Here is a 23,255-nt window from a genome sequence, read left to right on the forward strand (position 1 = left end):
ACCCTCCATTTTGGACCATTCATAAACATGCGCTCAGAGCAAGGTTGAGACGGTCATGCAGCACACACAGGAGAAGTTTGCCTAATTGGCTTCATGCCAGAAACCTCTTTCTGGCAGAAATCTATTAATTTTAACGCTAAACCATGACTTTTTTTTCTAACATTGACCAAGAAATCCCTTTTTGGAAGAAAGCTCTCTGTGAAAACTTCTGGCACTTGTATTTTTAGGAAGTCCCATTTCAACAGTTTGTCAGTAGGACATGGGCTCCAAGAATTTGTGTAGGCACTAATGATAAACACCAGATAAACATCAGGAACCCTACTTAACTCAGCTCAACACAACTTTATTTATATAGCACCTTTCATACCAACATGCAGCCCAAAGTGCTTCACATGGCAAAATTGGAATGACACAGATAAAAATCATTAAAAATCAAGTCTGTAATGTTACTCCACATTAAGAAGCCAAATTAAAAAGACAGGTCTTTAATTTACTTTTAAAAATACTGAGTGAGTTCAACGCAATAGATGGTACTTGTCAAAGTCTGTGAGGACTGACATCAATAACTACTTAATTCTGTAATATTTTGCTCCTTTGCCTCTGTCGAGAGCTTCTTTTGTAAATTCTTTTTTCTTTTGCGCATACTTATACATTTCTGATGATGAATGACTGACAGATGATTAGACTGGCAGTTACTGTATCTAAAGACGCTTATCCTTCCAAGATGGTGGTGCTCCTCATTTCCCATTCCCTGTTGATGCTTTCATAAAATATTAATACAATGAAATTTTTGATAAATAATCATCAGTAATGAGGATTAAAATGACTAAGTGAGTAAAGGCAAATAATGGAACAGCTAGAGGAGTCCAGTAAGTTAAAAAATGACATCACTAAAATCCACAGATGAGCTAAGTCTAAATCGAAGACAATATCTAGTCTCCTGTCATGCCATTGATATGTCATTGATATTGCTCAGCCCTAATTTATTGTGCTCTGTATTTTCAGGGGGAATGGGTCTGGGTGGACTCGAACATCGGGGTACCCATCGGAGCGAGGGTCAAAGTAACGCCATCCGGTCAAAGGTTGCTGGTGGACGATGAGGGAAATGTAAAAACCCTTTGCTGGCTGAATAAACAGCAAAATGAATATGTTGAATTGTGATCATTTTCAGCCTGAAATCCATCTTGAAAGCACACTTTTGTTTCTCCCTTTGACTCTCTCAGGAGCAGAGTCTGTCCCAGGAGCAGGAGGCCTCTCTCAAGATCATGCACCCGACATCAGTGGAAGGTGTGGACGACATGATCAAACTGGGAGACATGACCGAGGCCGGCCTCCTCAGGAATCTGCTGCTGCGACACAAACGTGGCATCATCTATGTAAGGCGCATCACACACAAACTGTAGTCTTTGAAAATGACCAACCTGTCACTGGGGTGAATGAGGTTAAATTTTGCAAGTGCAGTTTCACCTGAAATGTTACTTGACGAGTCTTGAATTGAGGTTGATTACCGAAAAGTGTAGAAATAAAAAGTACGCTCTCTGAATATGGTGATTTTTATCCTTAAAAACAAGCAAAATTATCTCAAGTCATCATTACCCTTATTTTTTTATTTATTCTTTTTTTAAAGATATGTTTTGGGGCATTTTGCCTTTAATGGATAGGACAGCCAAGTGTGAAAAGGGGAGGGAGAGAGCAGGGATGACATGCAGCAATGGGCCACAGGCTGGACTCGAACCCGGACCACTGTGGCACCCTTATTTTTAAAGGGACAGTTCACCCCACAAATCAGAAACACATTTATTCCTCTTAACTCTGGTGCAGTTTATCAGTCTAGATTGTTTTGGTGTGAGTGTGCCTTCTCTTGAATATTATGGATCTAAATGTCACTCAGCTAAAAACTCAACATCAGTGTCTCTTTCCAGAAGTCATGACCTGGTTACTCAAGATAATCCACAGACCTTGTTGTGAGCAGTTTCATGTAGGAACTATTTTCTTTCTACCAAACTACACCTGCCAAATGTATCACCACGCAGAAGGAAGCGTGCATCTACTCACGGACGAGAGGCTCGCGTTCATGACAGCACGAGATGTAAACATTAATGGCGTCCTCCTCAGCTGAGCTTTAACGTCAGGGCCTGTGTCCACATAGCTTTTTTCTTCAGCAGAAAAGCAATGGCAGGGCGCTGGGGAGCGCTTCATAAAAAAAAACGTTCCCAGCACTTTTTTTTAATGATGTGCTCCGCATGGGTATGTTTCTATGACAACAATATTTTGACACTGACATTAGCTAGGTAGCTAACGCAACGCTAGGTTAACAGAGGACTGACCACACAGTCAACATCAAGCTTACAAAGCGAACGGTGATAAAAGCATAACACTCACCAGCAACAACCAGTGTCCGCTGTCCGATCTGCTCCCAAAAAATGAGCTTCACTGTCTTTTCTGTGATAGCAGACAGTAGCTTAGCTAAGGAAGCAACAGTGACGTCACATGCGCCTTCATGAACTGAACTTAAAGTGCTCGGAGCAGCCGCACAAAAAAGGTTGGAGCGCTCTGAAAAAAGACACTGGGCTATGTGGACAAAGGCCTTTAGCTAACTCAGGTGAGCTCGCAGTAGATGACTCTTCCTTTAGCGCAGTGATACGGGTGTAGTTCGGTAGAAAGAAAATAGTTCCTACATGAAACTGCTCACAACAAGGTCTGTGGATTATCTTCAGTAACCAGGTCATGATTTCTGCAAAGACACATTGAGACGTGCAGATAGGTCGCTATTTTACCTGAGGATTTTTGTTACTGGCCTCATAGGTTTCTGCAGCAGTACAGTCAATAGGTCGGTATATTAAAATGTGACATTTGAAAAACTCAACACTAACATGTTTTTCTTGAAACAATGGAGGACCCCCTCTGGATAATGCAGAATTCTTGCTGTGGAAACTCTCTGAACCCAAAACATCCTGAACAAATCCTGTACTCTGTGTATTTACATAGTTTTGGTCTTGCACCTTTATTGGGTAAAGTTTATATACATAACCGAGGGAAAAAACACCAACCAGAGGGTGTCGGCAGTTCCGTCTTGGCTGACATCCACACAAACTAAGGTCAATGAACTTTACTTATCATAAACAAAACTCCTAACAGTGTACTGTACGGTGTTACTACCCATTAAAGCAGGACTGTGGATTATCCTGAGCTCCTGGGACATCTTTTGGGAACACATGTTGCTGGTGAATCTGTCGAATTTCAGATGCTCAAAGCACTGAAAAATGTCCAAAAATTCCATTCACCTCCATTGTGTCAGGGGCTAGTATCTCATAACCAGGGTAAAACAAAATGAACAGTCCTAAATCTCAAATCTCTTATGCAGTTTTTGTTTCTGATTGTAGACCTACACAGGCTCTGTGCTGGTGGCAGTGAACCCGTACCAGGATTTCCCTTTATATTCAAAGGAGCAGGTGAGGCTGCTATTAACATTCATCACAGATGTACTAATAGTAGCACCTATTTTTTTATTCACCATTTAACTTTGAATCTCTGCAGTGTTATTTCATGTGTATATCCTGTTCTCCTTCAGGTGAGTTTGTACCACGGTCGGAAGCTGGGGGAACTCCCTCCGCACATCTTTGCCATCGCTGAATCCTGCTACAGTAACATGATGCGCCACCTCAGGAACCAGTGCTGCATCATCAGGTCTGAATCATCTCTCACCTGTTGCAGTTGGGTCACCTTGAATAGAATAAATGTCAGGTTTTACATTTAGATCTCTACTTAATGTCCTCTGTCTTTATCTCAGTGGGGAATCAGGAGCGGGGAAGACAGAGAGCACTAAGCTGATCCTGCATTACTTGGCAGCAGTCAGTGGTGAACGCTCCGAACAGCAGATTGAACAGCAGATCCTGGAGTCCAACCCAATACTGGAAGGTACTACACCGGAGCAACTGTAGTTCACAAACACCCAGACATGCAGTCGTACCCAACAGAGAAGGATGTTTAAACACAGAAAAAGATAAAAAGAAGAGCTATCTCCAGAACTATATAAATGACTTGGAAAAAGTCATTTACACACTTATTTTCTCCAGACTTGACGACTGTAACTTAAACCAAAAGCCACTTCCAACTAGTTCAGAGTGCACCAGCGAGGCTTCTTACTGGTTTTAACAGATTACATCACATCACCCCAATCCTAGCTTCTCTTCATTGGCTCTCTGTTTGTTTTTGATTTTTAAAATTTTGCTGATCACTTTCAAAGCTTGTCTGGGTCTGGCCTGAAGCTATGTAGCAGCAATGGTGACCCCATATGAGCCCGTTCGTAGCCTTAGATCCTCAGGTGGGGGCCCTTCTGGCTGTTCCAAAGTCGAGGCTTAAAGGTCCCGTGTGTAGGATTTATGGGATATATTATCAGAGATGGAGTATAATATCATAAGTATGTTTTCTTGTATGTATAATCACTTGAAAATAAGAACCATTTTGTTTTTGTAACCTTAGAGTAAGCTGTTTATATCTACATAGCAGCAGGTCCTCATCCACGGAGATTGTTGTATCTGCCATGTTGCACCGCCATGTTTCTACAGTAGCCCAGAACGGACAAACCAAACACTGGCTCTAGATAGGGCCATTCATGTTTTGGCGTTTGCCACTGTAGTTAGAAGCCTCTGAACGACGAGAGCATTGAAAGAAAACTCAATTTTTTTAATGTGAAACTTCTTTAATTAGTGTTTTTACCAGTTGAAATCAACTGGTCAGTTTGTTTTAGAGAGAAAGAGACCTCTGTGGATAATTTGGCTCCTAGTAAAAAGGTCCTAAACATCTGGATCTTAAGTATCTGAGAAAAAAGGTGTGCACACATCAGCAGGTGCTGGGCCAGCAGCCTGTCTCTGATGAGCCAAACTGTATCAGAGAAACACTGATTTGTAATGTGAAACTGCTTCATTCAGTGTTTTTACTGGTTTAAATCACTGAGACCTTTTATTTTGGAGAAGAAGAGACCTCTGCAGATAATTCGGCTCCCGGGAAAACCTCCTGAACAATGAACACTTACTGAATTCTGGAGAAGTTTCAGCCGGTTGCAAATGCAATCCTCACTGCTAGATGCCACTAAATCCCCCTAAATCTTACACACTGGTCATTTAAATGTAAAGGTGATTGTGCTTTTGCCATCAGGGCCCCTCAGGTTTAACACAACCTGCCTGAGGACATAAGACTCGCAGATTGGCTCCTTTCAATTGGCTCCTTTCAAATCAAGTCTTAAAACCCATCTTTATAGAATTGCTTTTATCTGATGTTGTCTTTTTATTGCTTTTAATGTTTTTATTCTTCTTAAGAATAGTACTTATTTAAATTGATATTTTGTGTCTTGCATTTTCGTTGTCTTACTTCACCTTAAATTTTGTCTCACTTATGTCTGTCAGGACTGTTTGCTGTCTGTTATATTGACTCTGAGTATTCTTTCTCTGCTTTTGCCTTGTCTGTCAAAACCCTAACATCACACTATGCAGCGTTTGGAAATGCAACAACAATCCGCAATGACAACTCCAGTCGCTTTGGGAAATATCTGGAGATCTTCTTCAATAAGAACGGAGTGATCGAAGGTGCTCGCGTGGAGCAGTATCTTCTGGAAAAGTCTCGTGTCTGCCATCAGGTGAGTTAGCTCTGTGTGCGTCTTCTTATCTGTCCAGGGGGCAGATTTATGCTGTAGACTTATAAAAGCTGGTTACATAAACATGCTGTTATCACAGGCAACAAGCTGTCAGTGCCCTGTAGAGCAGTGATGAGGACTGACGAGTAAAAATACATAAAGTCATGTGAAATGCTACAAGATAATTAATCTGTATTTGTTTGTACCCACCTGTGTGAAAAGTGACACCTTGCCAACACCTTTAGTTTATCTTTTTTTGACAGTAATGGTTAATCTTTTGCTCCGACACCTCAGGCCCTGCAGGAGAGAAACTACCACATCTTTTACTGCATGCTGGCCGGAGTCACAGCAGAGCAGAAGAAAACTTTGAGCCTCCGAGACGCTCAGGATTACAAATTCCTTTCTAAGGTATTACAATACCTGCGGCTTATTTTGCCACCTTTGCCAAAACAAATGGTTCATTATCCACCGACAGTAAATAATCCAAACCTCCCCTCTCTTGTGCTACAGGGCAACTGTATCGCGTGCGAAGGCAGGAATGATGCTAAAGACTTCCAGCGTATTTACTCTGCCATGAAAATCCTGACCTTCTCAGATAGCCAATGTCAGGAAATCCTCAAGCTGCTGGCAGCCATTTTACACATGGGCAATGTCTGCTTCAAGGGTGAGTGAACAAAGTTTGATCTGAAAAGTTTGTACACAGATTTTTTTTTATTATTGTTGTTTAGTTTATCCTTTAATTTAATCATTAAATTTGATATTATGAACAAAATTGTTCGGGAGCATACATTCCACCACTAGATGTGACCTCCCCTGCCTTTGCAAAAGAATGAGCTGCTATTTTTGGTGTTGTTTCATTTGATCTCGTGTTCCCACCAGCCAACACACAAAACAACTTGGAAACCAGTGATGTCAGCAAGTCAGAACACTTCAGCATCGCAGCATCAATACTGGAGGTGAGCGCTCATATTTAGTGGCTGTCAACACAAAACGTGACTCTGTACGTCTCTCGTCATGTTGTAAGAATGAAGACTGAGTTAACACGAACCTGTCACATCATTAACAGATCATCAAACTTCAGGTTTTTTTTCTTATTTTACTTTTTATTAGTTTTTGTGTTAACAAGTACACATTCACAAAATAACTAAAACCAACACACCTCTACGTGAGAGGGTTCTCTTCACTGAATTATGACAAAAATAAAATGACCTGTGACAATGTGAGCACCGCCTATACACATACAGTCAATATACAGTTGATGTGGATTTCATTTGACTGTATATAATGGTACCATTAAAACAAACAAACAAAATTAAATGAATCGAAATTAATAAAATGAATTAAGTTGGGGCAGTAAAGGAACATGTGGAGAAGATCTCTTTTATCTGTTTTGCTCAACCCAAGTCTATTCATCCTCACTGGTGTCCAGTATAGTCTATTGAATATTTTAAACTGGATGAGTTTGGACCTGGCATCTCTCATTGGACTTAGCATCTCCCCAGTCAATCTGCTCCATTCTTCCTTCTCATAAGTTATTCCCAAGTCTCTTTCCCACACAACCTTTAAGCCTGTTGTATTACCCTTAAACCCACTAATAAGATGATTATAAATTATACCCACAAGGTGAGGCGTTGTACTTAATAATATACATTTAGAGGAGATAGGAGATTGGATTGGCATCTCAACACCTCTGGGGGCTGCCTTAGACATGCAATCCCTGAGCTGTAAGAATTTCCAGAAATCTCTGTTATGCAGGTTGTATATTTCCTTTAATTCTTCAAATGATTTTAAAACATTGTTGTGGTAGAGACATTGGTTATGCTCGATTCCTTTAGTATGCCACTCTCGCCAGAAGAACACCTTTCCCCTTATTTTTAATAAAGGGTTATTCCATACTGATGATGAGGATACTCCTCATCCTTCTTTCTTGTGCATATGGTGCCAGATGTCCCTTGTATTAAAGATTATAGGATTCTGTCCTTGTAACTTTGGCCTATGGCTCAGATAGTCTGCTGCTTTAAATGGAGCATTTAATTCTTCTTCTAAATTCACCCATAGAGATTTGTTTTTTCTATTTGAGAGTAGGGATGTTATCTGGGCCCCTAAAGATGCTTCCTGGTAGAGCCTCATATTAGGGAGTCTCAGACCCCCACATTCTACTTTAGCTTGTAGTCTTGTTATTTTTATCCTAGCCCTTTGGTTGTTTTCCCCAGATAAACTGATTGAACATTTTATCTATGGTTTTGAAAATGGTCACTATTTAACAGAATCATGCTTAAAAGGTAGTTTCAACTTTGGGGCTATCACCATTTTTATAGCTTGTATTCTCCCCCATAGTGATATTTGTAATTTATCCCATCCCTTGAGTAGAAGTTCTCTTTTAGTCAATACTGGATTGAAGTTATCCAATATCATATTCACTAGTCCTGGATTCAAAAGGATCCCAAGGTATTTTAAATTTTTAGCTACCCACTTAAATTTGTTTGATCTTATAGCTTCTGCAAGGGGTTCCAGTGCTATAATAAACAAAAGTGGTGAGAGTGGGTCTCCCTGTTTTGTCCCTCGTCCTGCTACAAAAGCCTCTGACCTCAGACCATTAGTTGTTACCATAGATTGAGGCTGGCTATAGATGAGCTTGATAATGTTCTGAAGTCCCAAACCAAAACCAAATTCTTATAAGGCAGAAATGAGATACAGTATCTCCAGCTAACACGATCAAATGCTTTATTTGCATCTAGAGACAAAGCAGCTGTTGGAGTATCTAAGTCCTTGACTTTCCAGATTAAATGAAGTAAGCGTCTGAGACTATCTGAGGAGGTCCTGCCTTTCACAAACCCCACCTGATCTGGATGAATGATGGAAGCTATTACATTGTTTATTCTGATTGCAAAGATTTTTGTGAAAAGCTTTTCATCACAGCATAGTAGGCTAATTGGCCTATAACTTCCACACTCCAGGGGGTCTGTTCCCTTTTTCAATATAAGGGTAATTATTGACTCTGTCATCAAAGGTGGGAGTTGCCCCATAAAATGGCTGAGCTAAATGTTTTGAGCATCTCAGGGCCAAGATCCTCTGCAAACCACTTGTAAAATTCACTTGGGATCCCATCTATACCTGGGGTTTTCCCCGAAGGCAGGGATTGTGTTGTTTTATTCACCTCCTCAAGTGTTATGAGACGTTCCAGATACCTCATATCTTCTTCTGATAGCTGTTCTGAAATGTTCAAAGAGTTTTTTTGCTTTATCTAAGTCCAGTTCACCCTCTGACCTATAAAACTCTTCATAGAACTGTTTAAACACGCTTTTAATTTCTTTGTGATTAATCATACTTAAGTTTTAAATGAATAAGTTCTTGTCTGTTTTCTTCAGGTTCACAAGTCCACCCTGGCGATGAGTTTGACCCATCGTTCCTTTATGACCAACAGAGAGAGGGTGACCAAACCCCTCAACTCCGAACAGGCGTCTGACTGTAGAGACGCCTTTGTCAAGGTAATGACTTTGACGTAGTGACGGGAAATCAGAATGTCGTGTACTTCCTTATTGGAACCTGACCCTGAATGAATGGAACATTAACCTATAAATGTGGCGTGCTGTAATTTGTAAGGAAGTTTGCCAGTTCAACAGGTGATTTCAACCTTTGATTGCAGAGAGAATAACTGAGTAAAGTTCTTGCACTTATACAAACAAACACATACAAACACACACAAGCTGAGCTTTTAGATACACCACTTGTAAGAGGAGAGGGGGATTTGAACAAACATCCAGTCATAAACACACTTCAGTGCTCCATATTCCTCAGTTTATTTGGACTGATTACTCATGCTCAGAATATGAGATGTAACTGTTATATGTGTTTTGTGATCTTTCAGGCAATCTACAATAAGCTGTTCATATGGATTGTTGGGAAAATCAACGGTGTCATCTACAAAAGGTTGGCCAAAACCTCCAGATCCTCCTTCCTGTCCATCGGCCTGCTCGATATCTTCGGCTTTGAGAACTTCGACACAAACAGGTCAGGACATATCTTCACACACTCTTTAGGCTAAGTGTAACACAACTCTACTGTTACCTAAACCTAAAAGGAATCGTTCGAGGTACTTATCCATAGTCAGTGTATTACAGTACACTAAATGCCAGTAGGCATGCCCCGAGTTTGGAGGAGCAGGCAAAAGTAACACCACGGAAGCTAAGCAATGTACTGCTGTGGATGGGGGCAGCAACAAAACATATTTTAGTCACCCAAAAAATTCAATTTCGTTTTAAGTGTCTGCTATATATACACAATATTTTCACTATTTGCCTTGCTGTCATGCAGCAGTTTCTGACGGGGAACTAAAGCCATTATGTCGCTCTCTCTTAAGCCAGACTCCATTGAGAAAAACAGTGATTTAATATCACTGAACACAGAAGCTGCTGGTCTCCCACTGCCTCAATCAGTTAGTTACTCTCTATTATTGTGTAATTTTGAATGCAAACTAAACCTTTTAAATACCAAAGTCACACAATAACAGTCTGGTGGCTTCCAACAGAGCATAGATGGGGAACTGAATCTGTGAACGCCTTCCCTATCTGACGGAAAGGTCAAGCAGTAAAAATGCTCTCAGTATAGAGTACATTTAAACTGGCCTTTTTCAAGTCGCTAAACTATGGTTTGCTGCTGTCCCCATCCACAGTAGTACATTGCTTAGCTGTCATGTCAGTACTCCTGCTGCCTCTCCAAACTGGGGGCATGCCAACTGACACCTACTGCATGTAATAGACCAACTCTGGTGTACCTCATACAGTCCCACTTATAAAAAAATCTGAACTTGCCCCTTAATGTTGTTTTGTCCTTCTACAGTTTCGAGCAGCTGTGCATTAATTTTGCCAATGAGAAGCTGCAGCAGTTCTTTGTGGCCCACATCTTCAAGCTGGAGCAGAAAGAGTACCTGAAAGAGGACATTGTGTGGAATAACATCAAATTTCATGACAATCAGGACATCCTGGACGTTCTGGCTGTGAAACCCTGTAACCTGCTGTCTCTGATCGATGAGGAGAGCCATTTTCCAAAGGTGATGGTTCTTTCCAGGGTTACTTTTTAATGGATTCATAAACATCATTTAAGGTTTAACTGTAAAAATCTGCCAGTTGAAAAAAATATTTTTACTTTTTAAAAAAAAATTCAAAGTATTGTTTGGTGTGTCACAGGGCTCAGACGTCACTATGCTGAACAAGATGAACAAGCTACACTTTCAAGACAAGAGCTACATCGCCTCCAGAAGTGAACATGACATGGACTTTGGGATTCGCCACTATGCAGGCGTGGTTCACTACGACTCCAAAGGTAGGAAAGCTAATTGCATGAAAAGTCCAACTAGGTTCATTTCAGTATTTTTTTAACCTGGACCCCATTTTCAGTGTCTGAGTGACTAATGGAGACAACAATTTTTAGAATTGGTCCAGTACTGAGTGAGAACGCTGCAACAGCTACGAAAAAGGCTGCAAACTATCCACTTGGGGCATTTGTACACCGTTAATTTACATCCACTAAAAGTGTTTGTTTTTGCCACTGACAGGCTCAGATTGTCATTTTAAGTGTCTGATAACTTATGGAAAGGATCCCGACAGAGATAGACCTTTTTGTTAAAGAGTAAGATCATTTGTTTTCCCAGAAACAGCCCCAAAATCTCTATCATCATACCCACCAGACTCCATTTAAAGTCCGCAGAAACAAAATATGACTCACACAAACTGTCTTGGTTCGTCTTTCCACTGTTCCAACAATCACCAGCTCTGGTTTGGTTGAAATAAACCCTTAAAGCATCCAGTTAGATGTGAAAGTATGGTGGCTCTATACACACTAAAATTATTGTTTATTTAAATGGAGTCTGGTGGGTTTGGCAATTGCGATTTCGGGCCTGTTTCTGGATGATCTTACTCTTCAACAAAAAGGTCTATCCCTGTAGGGATTCTTTCCATAATGTTGCCAGATACTTCGAATAATAATCTGAGCCTGTCGGTGGCAAAAACAAACACTTTCAGTGGACATATATCAATGGTGCGAACATGCCCAGACTCATTACATTGCAACCGGACTCACCAGCTGTAGCGCTCTCTCTCAATACTCAACCAATTTCAAAAACAGTTGTTTCCATTCGTCACTTAGACACAAAAACATGGGAAAACAGGGAAAACAGTCCAGGTTGAAAAATTCAGAACTTACCCTTCACTGCCAGATGTGAGGTGCTTAGAATTGTTCTGTCTTTCCTGCTAAGGGTTCCTGGAAAAGAACAGAGATGCCGTCAGCCCTGACATAATCAAGATGGTTGAAACAACCACTAATAAGCTGCTTCGTCAGATATTTGAGGATGAGCTTTCAACCAACGGTGTGAAGATCAGTAACAACACCAAGGTCATCATGACACCTAAGAGCTCTCTACGGGTATGAAAGCCTAACCTCATGTCATTTACTTTCATACTGCTTCATATATAATTCTCTTGTTTTGATGGACATTTATGTGTGATCTTTATTGCCATACGGTGGACATGCACTGATAGTGACATGGGTGTGGTATGTGATTGTGTATTGCTGACTCTGCATCAGGATTTTCGTCTCCTCTCTATCATCCATGCAGGCCCAGACTGACAACCGTAAACACGTGGCGACACTGAGCGGGCAATTCCGTCAGTCTCTGGACTCCCTCATGAAGGCTCTGTCCGCCTGCCAGCCCTTCTTCATCCGCTGCTTCAAACCCAACAATGAAAAACAGTCTGAGGTGAATGACACAAGAGCAACTACTGCAGTACAGACAACAAACAATGGCTGCTGTGTGTGGCATTTTTAAACATAACATTGAGCGATTGTGTTTGATAAACAAATGAGATGAGGGTTGGGAAAAGTGGCAGGAGGGTTTGTGCAAGTTTTTACCAACCTTAAGACATTTCCTCTAAATCCTGTTGTTTCCTGAAATAATGAAGTTGTTGCTGTGAGTCTACCTCCCCCGTCTGCATTCATTTTTCCCCCCTTTGGCTTAACTGAAAAGGGTGAAATGAATTTTCCCATCTGCCTTTCAGCCCCACTACCATCTACCTTTGCACTAGATAAACAATGGCTGCTTCTTGTTTTGTGCCATAAAACAAAAGAATTAATTTCCTGGACAATATAACCTGCTGTTAACACACAGTTTTTAGCGGCATGACTCTATTGATGGGAATGTGGGTCAGTCTGACCACTACTTTGGTCCAGACTGGAATATCTCAACAACTCTTGGATGGATTGCCCTGAAACCTACAGACATTCATGGTCCCCAGAGGATGAGTCCTCCTTCTACTACTTTGGCAGTCCTCTGAGTTTTGTTACTGTGCCACAAACAGGTCAAAGTTTTCATGTACTCAGTGGAATATCTTAACATCTACGTAGTGGATTGGCACAAAACTTTATACCGACGATAGACTATAAATCCTAATGACTTTGGTGATCCCAAGACTCTTCCTCTGTTGACATTTTGAGTGAATTTCACAACTGTTTGGACAGGTTTCCATGAAATTTGATATCCCCATTGATGTTCCCCTCAGGATGAATTGTAATGGCACAGAAAAGCCCCTTACTGCATTGTAAAATTTGGGGCAGTATTCAATGTGGGTGGAGTCAAACATATGTTGAGTACTGCCCTGCATTCGTAGGTTCGGCTGTGTTAGCTTCTAACTAGCACACTTTGAGGACAGTGGTCGGCACCTCCAGAGATGAACCTGCTGTAGCAACATGAATTCAGCCAGTGCTAATATGCTAACCCAGTGCCATGAGTCACAGCAGGCTTGTGGTCAGCGGCAGTGCTGCGTCTCACGTTTGTATCAGCAGCAACAGAACGTTTGCTGATCCAGCAGCAAGTCGGGTTTGTGTTGGCTGAATTTAAATTGTTATAGCCACTAACTGAAGGTCTGTCTCCCGCGCTGCTGTCTGGTCTTTTCCCAGCTAAGTAGTCTCACAGGCAGGTGTGGTCTAGTGTGGTCCGAATCCGTGAAAAATGACTTTGGTAAATAGCAATATGGGGCACTGAGTTTGATAAATTTACACGTTTTTATGGATTCCGCTGATTGTCTTGCCAATGCCGCCCTACAAATTCCCAGAAAAAAAGTCCATAGTTCCACATCCAGGGGTATTTGGACACTGGAGGAAAGCAGACAGAGAGCCCTGGGCTGTGGGCATGAGCCCTGCTGCCCTCTGGTTCTCCCTCTGGTTCTCTGGAGGAGGAGCAGAGAAAGGCTAAGGCCTGCAGAGCATGTTTGACAACCAGGGGGAAAGCAGGAGGTCTGTAAAGTCTGTGCCCACGGGTAAGTGCCTGCTGTTGGCTGTCATCCAGTGTCCACACCCCTGGATATGGAGCCTCATGCAGTATTGATGTCTGCCATCAGGTGGTGCAATTTTCTTTTGCTTGAAAATAATATAACAATAATAATGATGCCAACAAAACAGTGGATTTGAATTAATTTTGCTTCTGCTGTGAAGGAAGAAGACACTAGTGCTGCTCAGGCCTATGTTTGCAGAATACTCACAGCCATTTTAATGTCCTGTCCTCTAGAGATTTGACAGAGAGCTGTGCATGCGTCAGCTGAGATACTCCGGCATGATGGACACCATCCGCATCAGGAAGCTGGGATACCCAATTCGCCACACCTTTGAGGAATTCCTGAAGCGCTACAGGGTGCTCCTGAAGACGACCGTCTGTGACCCCAAAACGGTTGGTCGATATGAAGTCCTGTTGATGATGATATAATTTTATTAAATCAGTGTCATTATTGTCAAATTCTAAATCTTACTGCGAAATGACACTCAAGATAACTCTGTAATCATTATATTGGCCACAAAGATGGTTTACTTCTTTTCTGTCTTTCCTCGGGAGGACTTGGGACATCATTAGCGCCTCTTCAGCATCTTTATTGTCTCTGCAGGAGACTGCTGCTGCCTGTTGTGAAGCCATCTGCAAGACAGTGATTAAAAGAGCAGACGAGTGGAAAGTCGGCAGGACCAAGATCTTCCTGAGGGTGAAGAAAACTTTTAATTCAAACCATGTTGTACCACAGCAGTATTGGTACTGGCACTGGTGAAGTACTGTCAGTATTATGAAGAGGCATCTACTGTTGATATGATGTTCTCTCTCAGGTGATTTGTGCACTGCTCAGTTATTACTGTATGCTGCAGCTGGGTGGCTTAATCTGAGAACATGGCATCAGATTGCAAGGATCTTCTGGACAAATCAGAAAGTAGAAGTTTGTTCACTTTATTTCAGGATGCCCATGACGCCGTCCTGGAGCGACTGAGGGAAGAAGAACTCAGCAGGGTAGCTGTGGTGATCCAGAGGGTCATGCTGGGACACAAAGACAGGTAGAGTTTCTAAAAGGGGAACTCACAGAGATTGTGAGATTGTTTGAAGTCATGAATACAATGCATCGTCTTTGTTTATTTCAACAGGTATTATTATAGTGTTATTTTATTGATACATGTGCTGCCAGATCACAGCGTGTCATAGATAAAGACTTTTTTTGTGATTTACTTTTCCTCTTTTTACAGAAAGTCTTTCCTGAAGAAGCGAAGGGCAGCTGTGGTGTTGCAGAATAATTGGAGAGCTTACAGGCAGAGGGAAATGCGAAGAAAGGTCTGCTGCCTCATAACCTTTTATAGAGTTCAGAGCTTGCGGCTGACATCATACTCTCTCCTTGATGTTTGCTGTAACTTATCTCAAGTCCAGTGACCTTGTCCTTTGTTTCCACACTTGCTCCAACCAGCTCCAGCAGGGGTATGCACGGCTGGCATCAAAGATCCGTGGTCGGAAGATGCAGTTACAGTTCCAGAGACAGCGAGCAGCAGCAGTCGCCATACAAAGCCAGGCATGTACTGTAGACTCTGTAAATTAGCGAACATTGTATTTAATTTTTAATGTCTCAGATTGAAACTGAAAGAGTATGTTTACACAGATGAAGTGAATAACACTGATCATGTTGTTATAATGCCATGTCCTGCTGGGAAACCTTGGGTCCTGGTATTTATGTGGATGCCACTTGACACATCCAAACACCTTTGCACACTAAATACACCCCTTCATGGCAGCGGCACTGCCCATGAGCAGGACAATACACAGCACCGTGTCGCAAAAACTGCTCAGGAATGGCCTGAGGAATGTGACAAAGAGCTCAAGGCATCGACCCGGCCACAAAAGTCCCCAGATCCCAATTTGATCAAGCATCTGTGGGACATGCCGGCATCCCAGAGATCTTACGTCCATGCCAGAGAAGCAAAAACTAGATCTTGTTAGGTCCCTTTGCCACTGAAAAACATGAACTTACGAGTATTATTTAAGTTTAATGATATTATTTAGTAATATAATATATTATCTCTGATCAACCGTAGGTTCGAGGCTACAGGGAGAGGAAGGCGTGGAAGCAGAAGAGAGACACAGTCATCCTGCTGCAGGCCTACAGAAGAGGAGTCCTGGCCAGAAGAATAGCTCAAAAGATGAAGGATGATGTAAGAGCTGCGAGTCGTGAAACTAGAAATAACATAATAAATGTCAAGAACCTTTTCACCCACTCGTTCTCTATCCTCTCTTCACCTAACCTCCTCACAGGCCCTCCTTTTACGCTTGGAGAAAGAGAAACGGGAGCAGATTGCTTCGGAGCTTCAGGAGCGACTGAAAGTTATCGCCTCAACACAGCCAGATGATGAGGAGCCGGAGCCGGAGCCGGAGCCGGAATCAATGTCTGAACCGGATTCAGACGACCGCTCGTGTGATCTCACACCTCCTGTGGAAGTGGTTGAAGAGAAAGCACCACAATCAGATAAACTTGAGGTTAGCTGATATTTCGGTTGTGCTTGTGACTTTATTAATGTTTTGCCCTTCATCACATATAATGAATTTACTGACTGAACCTTTAACTCTATTTAGAGTGTTGAGAAGAGAAGCACACCAGAGCTGGTAAAGGAAACCTCTGATAAGACCTCAGAGCTGGAAGTCGTCGCTCCAGCCTCAATCTCAACAACCCCCACCCCATCGCTGGAGGAGGAGGAGATGGACGACGACTTTGATGACAGCAGCGATGAGTTTTCATTCTTCAGGTTCAGCATCCTCCACTTCCAGAGCAACTTTGGCCATACGCACTACAACCAGAGAATCAAGCAGTCTCTTCTGCCCCACGACGACGAGGGTGACAGAGAGGTAACAGAGGCAGCATTCTTACGGTCACCTGCAAAGATTTTTATATTTGGCCAAAGCTCACTTCCAGTTTCAACTCTCATTTCTCCTCCAGGCATGTCGAACTGTATGGTGGATTATACTGCGTTACATGGAGGACATGCCAGAACCAAAATCTGTGGACGCCTTGTCTCAAGCATCCAGCACCATCTCACGTCATCTGCCTCATCGGCAGGGCAGGAGGCTGAGCCACCTGGTGGGGCTGGACCAGGTAACATATGACAAGCAGCTTCTTTTCTGCTGCTGCATAATAACAGATGATCAGCGTCAATGTCAAACATCAGTGATTTATCTTACCTATAATGATTATGTCTTTTTCTGAACAGAAAATACTCAGGAGGAACAAGAAAAAGCTCGGAGGTGGAACCAGAAAAGCATCCGTCATTCCTGAGGAGGTCAGCACCATGATAATTATCACTCAGTCGTTATTTCTCTGCTGATTAATTGTGTGCATCGTATGCTAAATTATGTTTCATGTCATCTTTACCAGTCTGAGAACCTTACGGAGGATGAGGACATTTTGATCGGAGAGGGTCCCACCCTGGATCGGCCACTCACATCGGTGGAAAAGCTTCACATTATCATTGCATACGCTCTATCGAGACGAGACATAAGGTCAAAACTGTTCACATGAAAAACAAACAGATACACATTTGAATCTTGTTGCATTCATTGTTTTGCTCTTTTTTCTGTATCTGTCTTTCATGTGTCTGTGCAGGGATGAGATTTACTGCCAGATCTGTAAGCAGCTGGTGAACAACAAGAGGAAGAGGAGCCGTATGTTAGGCTGGACCCTCATGTCCATCTGTCTTGGCATCTTCCCCCCCACAGACTTCTTCATGAAGGTCAGTCTGCAGCAGGTCATTCAGTGATACGGCAACGTCCAGTTTTACTGTGTGCTGTCATCTACTGTCTTTTAACTTTTTTAATTTTACCTGTCACTTCCAAGGATTTATTTGGCTTTTATCACAGATAATTCTGTGTAATGCTGTGTTGATAGGATCAAAGTGAAATGAGATCAAAAACGCTGGATAAACATTGCAAAATGCAGATAAAGAGTCATTTATGGAATAAAAACTGATAAAAGCGCAAGTTAAATATGGCAGTAGTGGACACCGTTACTCACTGTGTATCCTCATCGTCTTCTGAAACCTGCAGTTAATTAATTCAAGATTTATTCATTGCTATGAGGAATATATAGTCCATTTCTACTCTTTTACAGCTTGTCAGCATTTACAATTATCAGATCAGTTCAGAGATACATGTTCAAAAAAAAAGTGTTGATTCCAATAAACCCAAAATGCAGTCCACACCTATTTTATTCTTTTTGTTATCATTAGTATCATTCTTTATTTGGCAGAACATTTTATTGACCCTGTTCTGCTCTGTTCCACAGTATTTGGAGAGTTTTCTCTGCAGAGGGCCCAATGGTTACGGAGATTACTGTGCTGAGCGCCTGCGTCGTATAGTAGCCAACGGAGAAAGAAAAGAGTTGCCCTGTTCGATGGAGCAACAGGTAGAAACCCTTTTTTGTTGTCTCTTGACAGTATTTTCTTGGCTTGCTTTATTGTTGGAAACAAAGGACACATCACATCAATCAAACATCATTTCAATCTCATCTTTCTTCTCCCCACTGACAGGCTGCCAAGTCCAAGGAGCCCATAGATGTGTCTGTGACTCTACTGGACGGCCGCACCGTCAGTCTGCAGCTGGACTCGGCCTCCACCTCTGCTGAGGTCTGTCAAGCTGTGGCTGACAAGATTGATCTTCGAGACACGTACGGATTCTCCCTGTACATCAATCTCTTTGACAAGGTGAGCTTTACTTTGACTTGTCTCATCATATCCATCATCCACTCAGGATAAAAAAAATAACACAAGTCTAAGAGAAATGTATGTGTAAATAAATACAGTAATAAAATAAAATAGACAAATAAAAAAAATGAATGAATGTCAAAATAAATATGAAAAAAATACATAATAATAACTAATAAATGTAGTTGTACAAAAGTTAGATATAAACGTAAGATATTTAAGTCCTGTTTAATTATCGATTCTTATTTATCTATATATTTATTTATATATTTATTCCTTTATTTAGTTACTGATGCATTTATTTATTTTAACATTTATTTATTCATTTCTTGGTTTATTAATTTGTACATTTATTTATTTCTGTATTCATTTAAGCATTTATTTATTTTATTTTTTTTAATTTTTGTATTATTTATATAGTCCTTTTAAAAAAATCACATTTATTTATTCCTGTATTTATTTTAACATTTATGTAGTGATTTTCTTATTTATTTATTTTTAAAATGTATTTATGCATTTATTTATTTATTCTTTTAATTTTTTTAGATTTTTTTTTCTGTATTTATTTGTTTTATTTATTTATTTTTGTATAATTTATCTAATTTATCATATTTCTGTATTGGTGTATTTATTTATTTATACATTTATACATTTATTTATGTCAGCGTTTCTTTTTTTCTGTATTCAGCATTTATGTAGTCTTTTATTTACTTGTTTCCATATTTATTTATCCCTGTATTTATTTATTTATTGATACTTGTGTAATTTAATACGGTAAAAGAGATTGTACAGGAACCACAGTCACTCAAACCTTGTTGGTCTTTCGTCTCCAGATGTGGTCTCTGGGCAGCTGTGGGAAGCACGTGTTCGACGCAGTGTCTCAGTGCGAGCAGGAGATGAGGAGGCAGGGCATGGCGGAGAAGGACACCCCCTGGAAGCTCTCCATCCGCAAGGAAGTGTTCACACCGTGGCACGACTGCTCAGTCGACGCCATCAGCACAGATCTAATCTACAGACAGGTCATCATGGGGATCAAGTCGGGAGAGTACACCAGTGACAAGGTCAGGCTTGGGAGTGAGAAACCACATCCTCTGTTATAACTTTTTTACTGATGGGAAGCTAAAAGACAAATGTGACGTCACATGGTATATTTTTTTTAAGTCATAGAACTGCCCCTTGTTGTGATATCACACCATGAGCAAATAATGGTTCACAAGTTGTGTGAGTATTTATATAATTTTCCCAGTCAGGAGGGGAACTTATTTTTCCGATCAAACACCACGTGATTTCAGGGAAAGTTGCAGTCCACTATTACTTCCTTATAGCCGATGCTTTATTCAACAGCTTTTCTTTTGCAGCGCGTTAAATGATGATGATAAAGTCCAGTCCAAAACAAGCAACAAAAAAAACAATAAACCGATTTGTGTGAACTGTATCTAATAAAGATATATTGCATCCCTCAGGAGGATGGATACGTCCAGATGGCTGCAAAGCACTATTACATCCAGTTTGGCTCTGAGTACAACAAAAACAACGTGCAGAAGGTGGTCGAGGAGTGCATTGCCACCCCGCTGATCGAGAACAAATCTATGACCAGGTGGATCCAACTCATCAGCACAGGACATTTACAGGTAAAATGTCGGACAGAATGAAAAAAAAAGCTACTGTGAGTGTTTTATGAACGTGACTTGAGCCTGAAACCTTTTATTAGTTTTAGTTCTTTATCACACAAGCACAATACATACAATACTTTTACATCCTGATCCCACAGGGTCCTTATGCCAACGGGAAGCAGAAAACAGACAGCGTTAAAGGAGAACTGGTCAAAAACGCCCAACACGAATGGCCCCTGCACTTCTCCAAGTTTTATGAAGTTACAATGATGTCAGGTCAGTCAACACACCACCTGTTTTACATGCAGCATTTAAAATGCAATGTAAGTTTTACTCAACACTCAGGGAGGTCTTGATTTAATGCTGCGTGTCTTTGTGCCTGTGTAACCTGAAATGCTTTGGATTTATTGTGTCTGAATGTAAATGGTAAAGGGACTGCACTTGTATAGCACTTTTCTAGACTCTCAGAACGCTTTTCTTTTTACACTGCATGTCACAGTCACACACTGGTGGCCGAGGGTTCAGTATCTTGCCTAAGGATACAAAAAAACATATTCCCGCTGCAGCTGGGCTTTCCTCAGATGAATGTCACTATTTAATGTAATTAGTGTGTGAAATATGTATGGTGCAACACTCTGCTGTATTCCTGTAAACTCTGAATTGATAATATTCCTCCATAAAGTGGTGGAATGTAACTAAGTACAATTACGCAAGGACTGTACTTAAGCACAAATTTGAGGTACTTGTACTTTATGTGAGTATTTTAATGTCATGCCACTCTCTACTTCTGCTCCACTACACTTCAGAGGGAAATACTGTACTTTTAAATCCACTTTAATTATTTGATAACTTTAGTAACTGTTACTATAAAATAATCTTTATTTATAAAGGGCAGAGTTACAAAGTGTTTTACATGTCAATAATTAAAACAGACAAGACATGAAAACAACAACTTTTAAAAGAACTTTATTTAAATTTATTAGCATCTATTTTTTTTATACCTTTTATTTATGAATATTTTTACATTCATCAAGTGTAGGAACAAAAGAAAAGCAGAACACGGGGAATCCAAAGATAAATATGACGTCATGGGAAAGTCATGAAAGATATTTTGCATACAAAAACATTTCAAGGTTTCGGCTAGTCAAATATGAGCATCCGCAGCTTTTTAATTATGTTAACTATTTTGACCGATTAAACTGATTTTAATTTTTCTGCATTAAGTAGTTTTACTTAGGGAGTTTCAATTTTGTTTGTCCCATCTGTGTCTTAAAAGCCAAAGTGGGCTCAGACTTTCGACTCCCTGCCTTTCTGATTTGTTTCCCCGCTGTCCAAACTGTCCGCCATTTTCCCCCTGTCGTAGTTAGTTGACCTCTGTTCACTTTACCTCATTTATTTGATAAGCTTTACCACGAAGAAGTAGTGACTCTGGTAAGTCACAGGGGAATCCTTGGTGCCAGTGTGTTGATAAGTTATCACAGGAGGAAGTAATATGATATATTCCCTTTTCGATACTCTGTCCCACACCTCATTTTTGCAGTGTCAAATTAAGACTTTTACTCAAGTGAGGGATCTGTATACTTCTTTTCACCGCTGCCACCATATTGCTGAGCATCCTCCCTGAACTTTGATTACCAGTTGCCATTACAGAAATGAGAGATCACTTACAACCCTGCCTTCTGAGACATTTGTGTTCCCATATCCGCCCACAGGACCTCCTTTACCCAAAAGCAGGTTTGTCGTGGCTGTGAACTGGAGTGGCATCTTCTTCATGGAAGGAAGAGACAAGATACTCCTTGAGCTTCCTTACTTAGAGGTAAAGGAAGTACGCTTGAACAGGTAGGGATAACGTAAACAATTTTTCCTGCTAATATAATCACTTTTGTTTTGCTAAACATTTTGATTTTTGAAAAAGTGTCAAACACATTAAACTCTGCTGTTTATAACCCGTCTAGTGACAGCCATTTCAGTGTTCAGTCAGTGAGTTTGGTCACAGTCAGAGGAGAGTTTGTCCTGAGGTCTGATGAAGCTTCAGAAATGGCAGTGCTTATAGAAAAAAACCTGGACGGGCTGAGAGAGCGCTCACGGTATGCGCTGGTTCAGCAGGACATCAATAAACCAGGTATTTATAGTAGACTGAAAATCGATTGCACATATTAAGTCTATCTTATCCCATACATGCACAAAAAACTCACACGCCTCTCTGTCCCTCTCGCTCCTTCTGCAGAGGACCCCATGTTCCTGGTTTGTAAACGAGGGGACCTGCTGCTGGCAGAGAAAGATGAGGAAAGCTCTGATAAGAACTGGATCAGTGCAACCAACCAGCGGACCAGCGCCAGCGGTGTGGTCTATAAGGATATAGTACAGTTTCTGCCGACTCTGGAGAAGCCTTCTGACGAGATGCTGGTAGAGTTACCCTCACATGTCATAGCTTTTATTCCAAAATAAATATACAAATTTACAGCAGCAGACGTCACAGTAATTGACTTTATTCAGGTTTACATAGGGCTGCACATGTACAGACATGAACGTATTGCACAGTGATTTTTCAGGTCTGTGGTTGCAGCAGTGGATCTACAGGTATGATGGGTCACATGAGCTCCTCTTGTGGTGTAACTAATGAACTGCTTCTGACCCATCAGGAACTGCTAAATCCGGGCCAGAGGAAACCCTCCCCAACACAAAACGTCACACAAATGGACAAGGCAGTGGCTCCCATCTCTTTAAAAGAGTTTGCTCTTGAGAACTTCAGGTGTTTATGTCATATAAATCACTTTATAATATGGCTTTTTTCAATATTTATCTAACAATAAGTGTGATTCTAGATTTGCTCAGTGGTGTGTTTCAGCCACTAGTGATGCTGAGTTTGAGTAGAGAACACAACAGAAGAAAAGTGATGCTGAGTTTGAGTAGAGAACACAACAGAAGAAAGCAGGACAGATGTGTTCACGCTGTGTCCCCCCCCCCCCCCC

At 41.1% G+C, this 23,255-nt stretch overlaps 1 protein-coding gene across 1 annotated transcript in view; it reads left to right on the top strand.

Moving 5' to 3' along the window:
* Window positions 1-23,255, top strand: part of LOC126408746 (unconventional myosin-VIIa-like) — a 35,101-nt gene that overhangs the window by 882 nt on the left and 10,964 nt on the right. The window contains exons 3-38 of the mRNA XM_050074391.1: window positions 1,006-1,107; window positions 1,224-1,376; window positions 3,384-3,452; window positions 3,572-3,687; window positions 3,791-3,918; window positions 5,493-5,635; window positions 5,927-6,040; window positions 6,143-6,296; window positions 6,512-6,588; window positions 9,001-9,120; window positions 9,501-9,643; window positions 10,472-10,682; window positions 10,819-10,954; window positions 11,886-12,052; window positions 12,246-12,386; window positions 14,190-14,348; window positions 14,560-14,652; window positions 14,898-14,992; window positions 15,179-15,263; window positions 15,394-15,495; window positions 16,016-16,132; window positions 16,233-16,454; window positions 16,551-16,820; window positions 16,912-17,067; window positions 17,183-17,251; window positions 17,347-17,471; window positions 17,575-17,701; window positions 18,253-18,372; window positions 18,497-18,670; window positions 19,504-19,731; window positions 20,134-20,301; window positions 20,442-20,559; window positions 21,996-22,122; window positions 22,239-22,405; window positions 22,511-22,689; window positions 22,926-23,035. Of these exons, the coding sequence (XP_049930348.1) occupies window positions 1,006-1,107; window positions 1,224-1,376; window positions 3,384-3,452; window positions 3,572-3,687; window positions 3,791-3,918; window positions 5,493-5,635; window positions 5,927-6,040; window positions 6,143-6,296; window positions 6,512-6,588; window positions 9,001-9,120; window positions 9,501-9,643; window positions 10,472-10,682; window positions 10,819-10,954; window positions 11,886-12,052; window positions 12,246-12,386; window positions 14,190-14,348; window positions 14,560-14,652; window positions 14,898-14,992; window positions 15,179-15,263; window positions 15,394-15,495; window positions 16,016-16,132; window positions 16,233-16,454; window positions 16,551-16,820; window positions 16,912-17,067; window positions 17,183-17,251; window positions 17,347-17,471; window positions 17,575-17,701; window positions 18,253-18,372; window positions 18,497-18,670; window positions 19,504-19,731; window positions 20,134-20,301; window positions 20,442-20,559; window positions 21,996-22,122; window positions 22,239-22,405; window positions 22,511-22,689; window positions 22,926-23,035 (4,985 nt within the window). The remainder of the gene's footprint in view (window positions 1-1,005; window positions 1,108-1,223; window positions 1,377-3,383; window positions 3,453-3,571; window positions 3,688-3,790; window positions 3,919-5,492; window positions 5,636-5,926; window positions 6,041-6,142; window positions 6,297-6,511; window positions 6,589-9,000; window positions 9,121-9,500; window positions 9,644-10,471; window positions 10,683-10,818; window positions 10,955-11,885; window positions 12,053-12,245; window positions 12,387-14,189; window positions 14,349-14,559; window positions 14,653-14,897; window positions 14,993-15,178; window positions 15,264-15,393; window positions 15,496-16,015; window positions 16,133-16,232; window positions 16,455-16,550; window positions 16,821-16,911; window positions 17,068-17,182; window positions 17,252-17,346; window positions 17,472-17,574; window positions 17,702-18,252; window positions 18,373-18,496; window positions 18,671-19,503; window positions 19,732-20,133; window positions 20,302-20,441; window positions 20,560-21,995; window positions 22,123-22,238; window positions 22,406-22,510; window positions 22,690-22,925; window positions 23,036-23,255) is intronic.

Source organism: Epinephelus moara, chromosome 21 (genome assembly GCF_006386435.1).
Source record: "Epinephelus moara isolate mb chromosome 21, YSFRI_EMoa_1.0, whole genome shotgun sequence".
NCBI lineage: Eukaryota > Metazoa > Chordata > Actinopteri > Perciformes > Serranidae > Epinephelus > Epinephelus moara.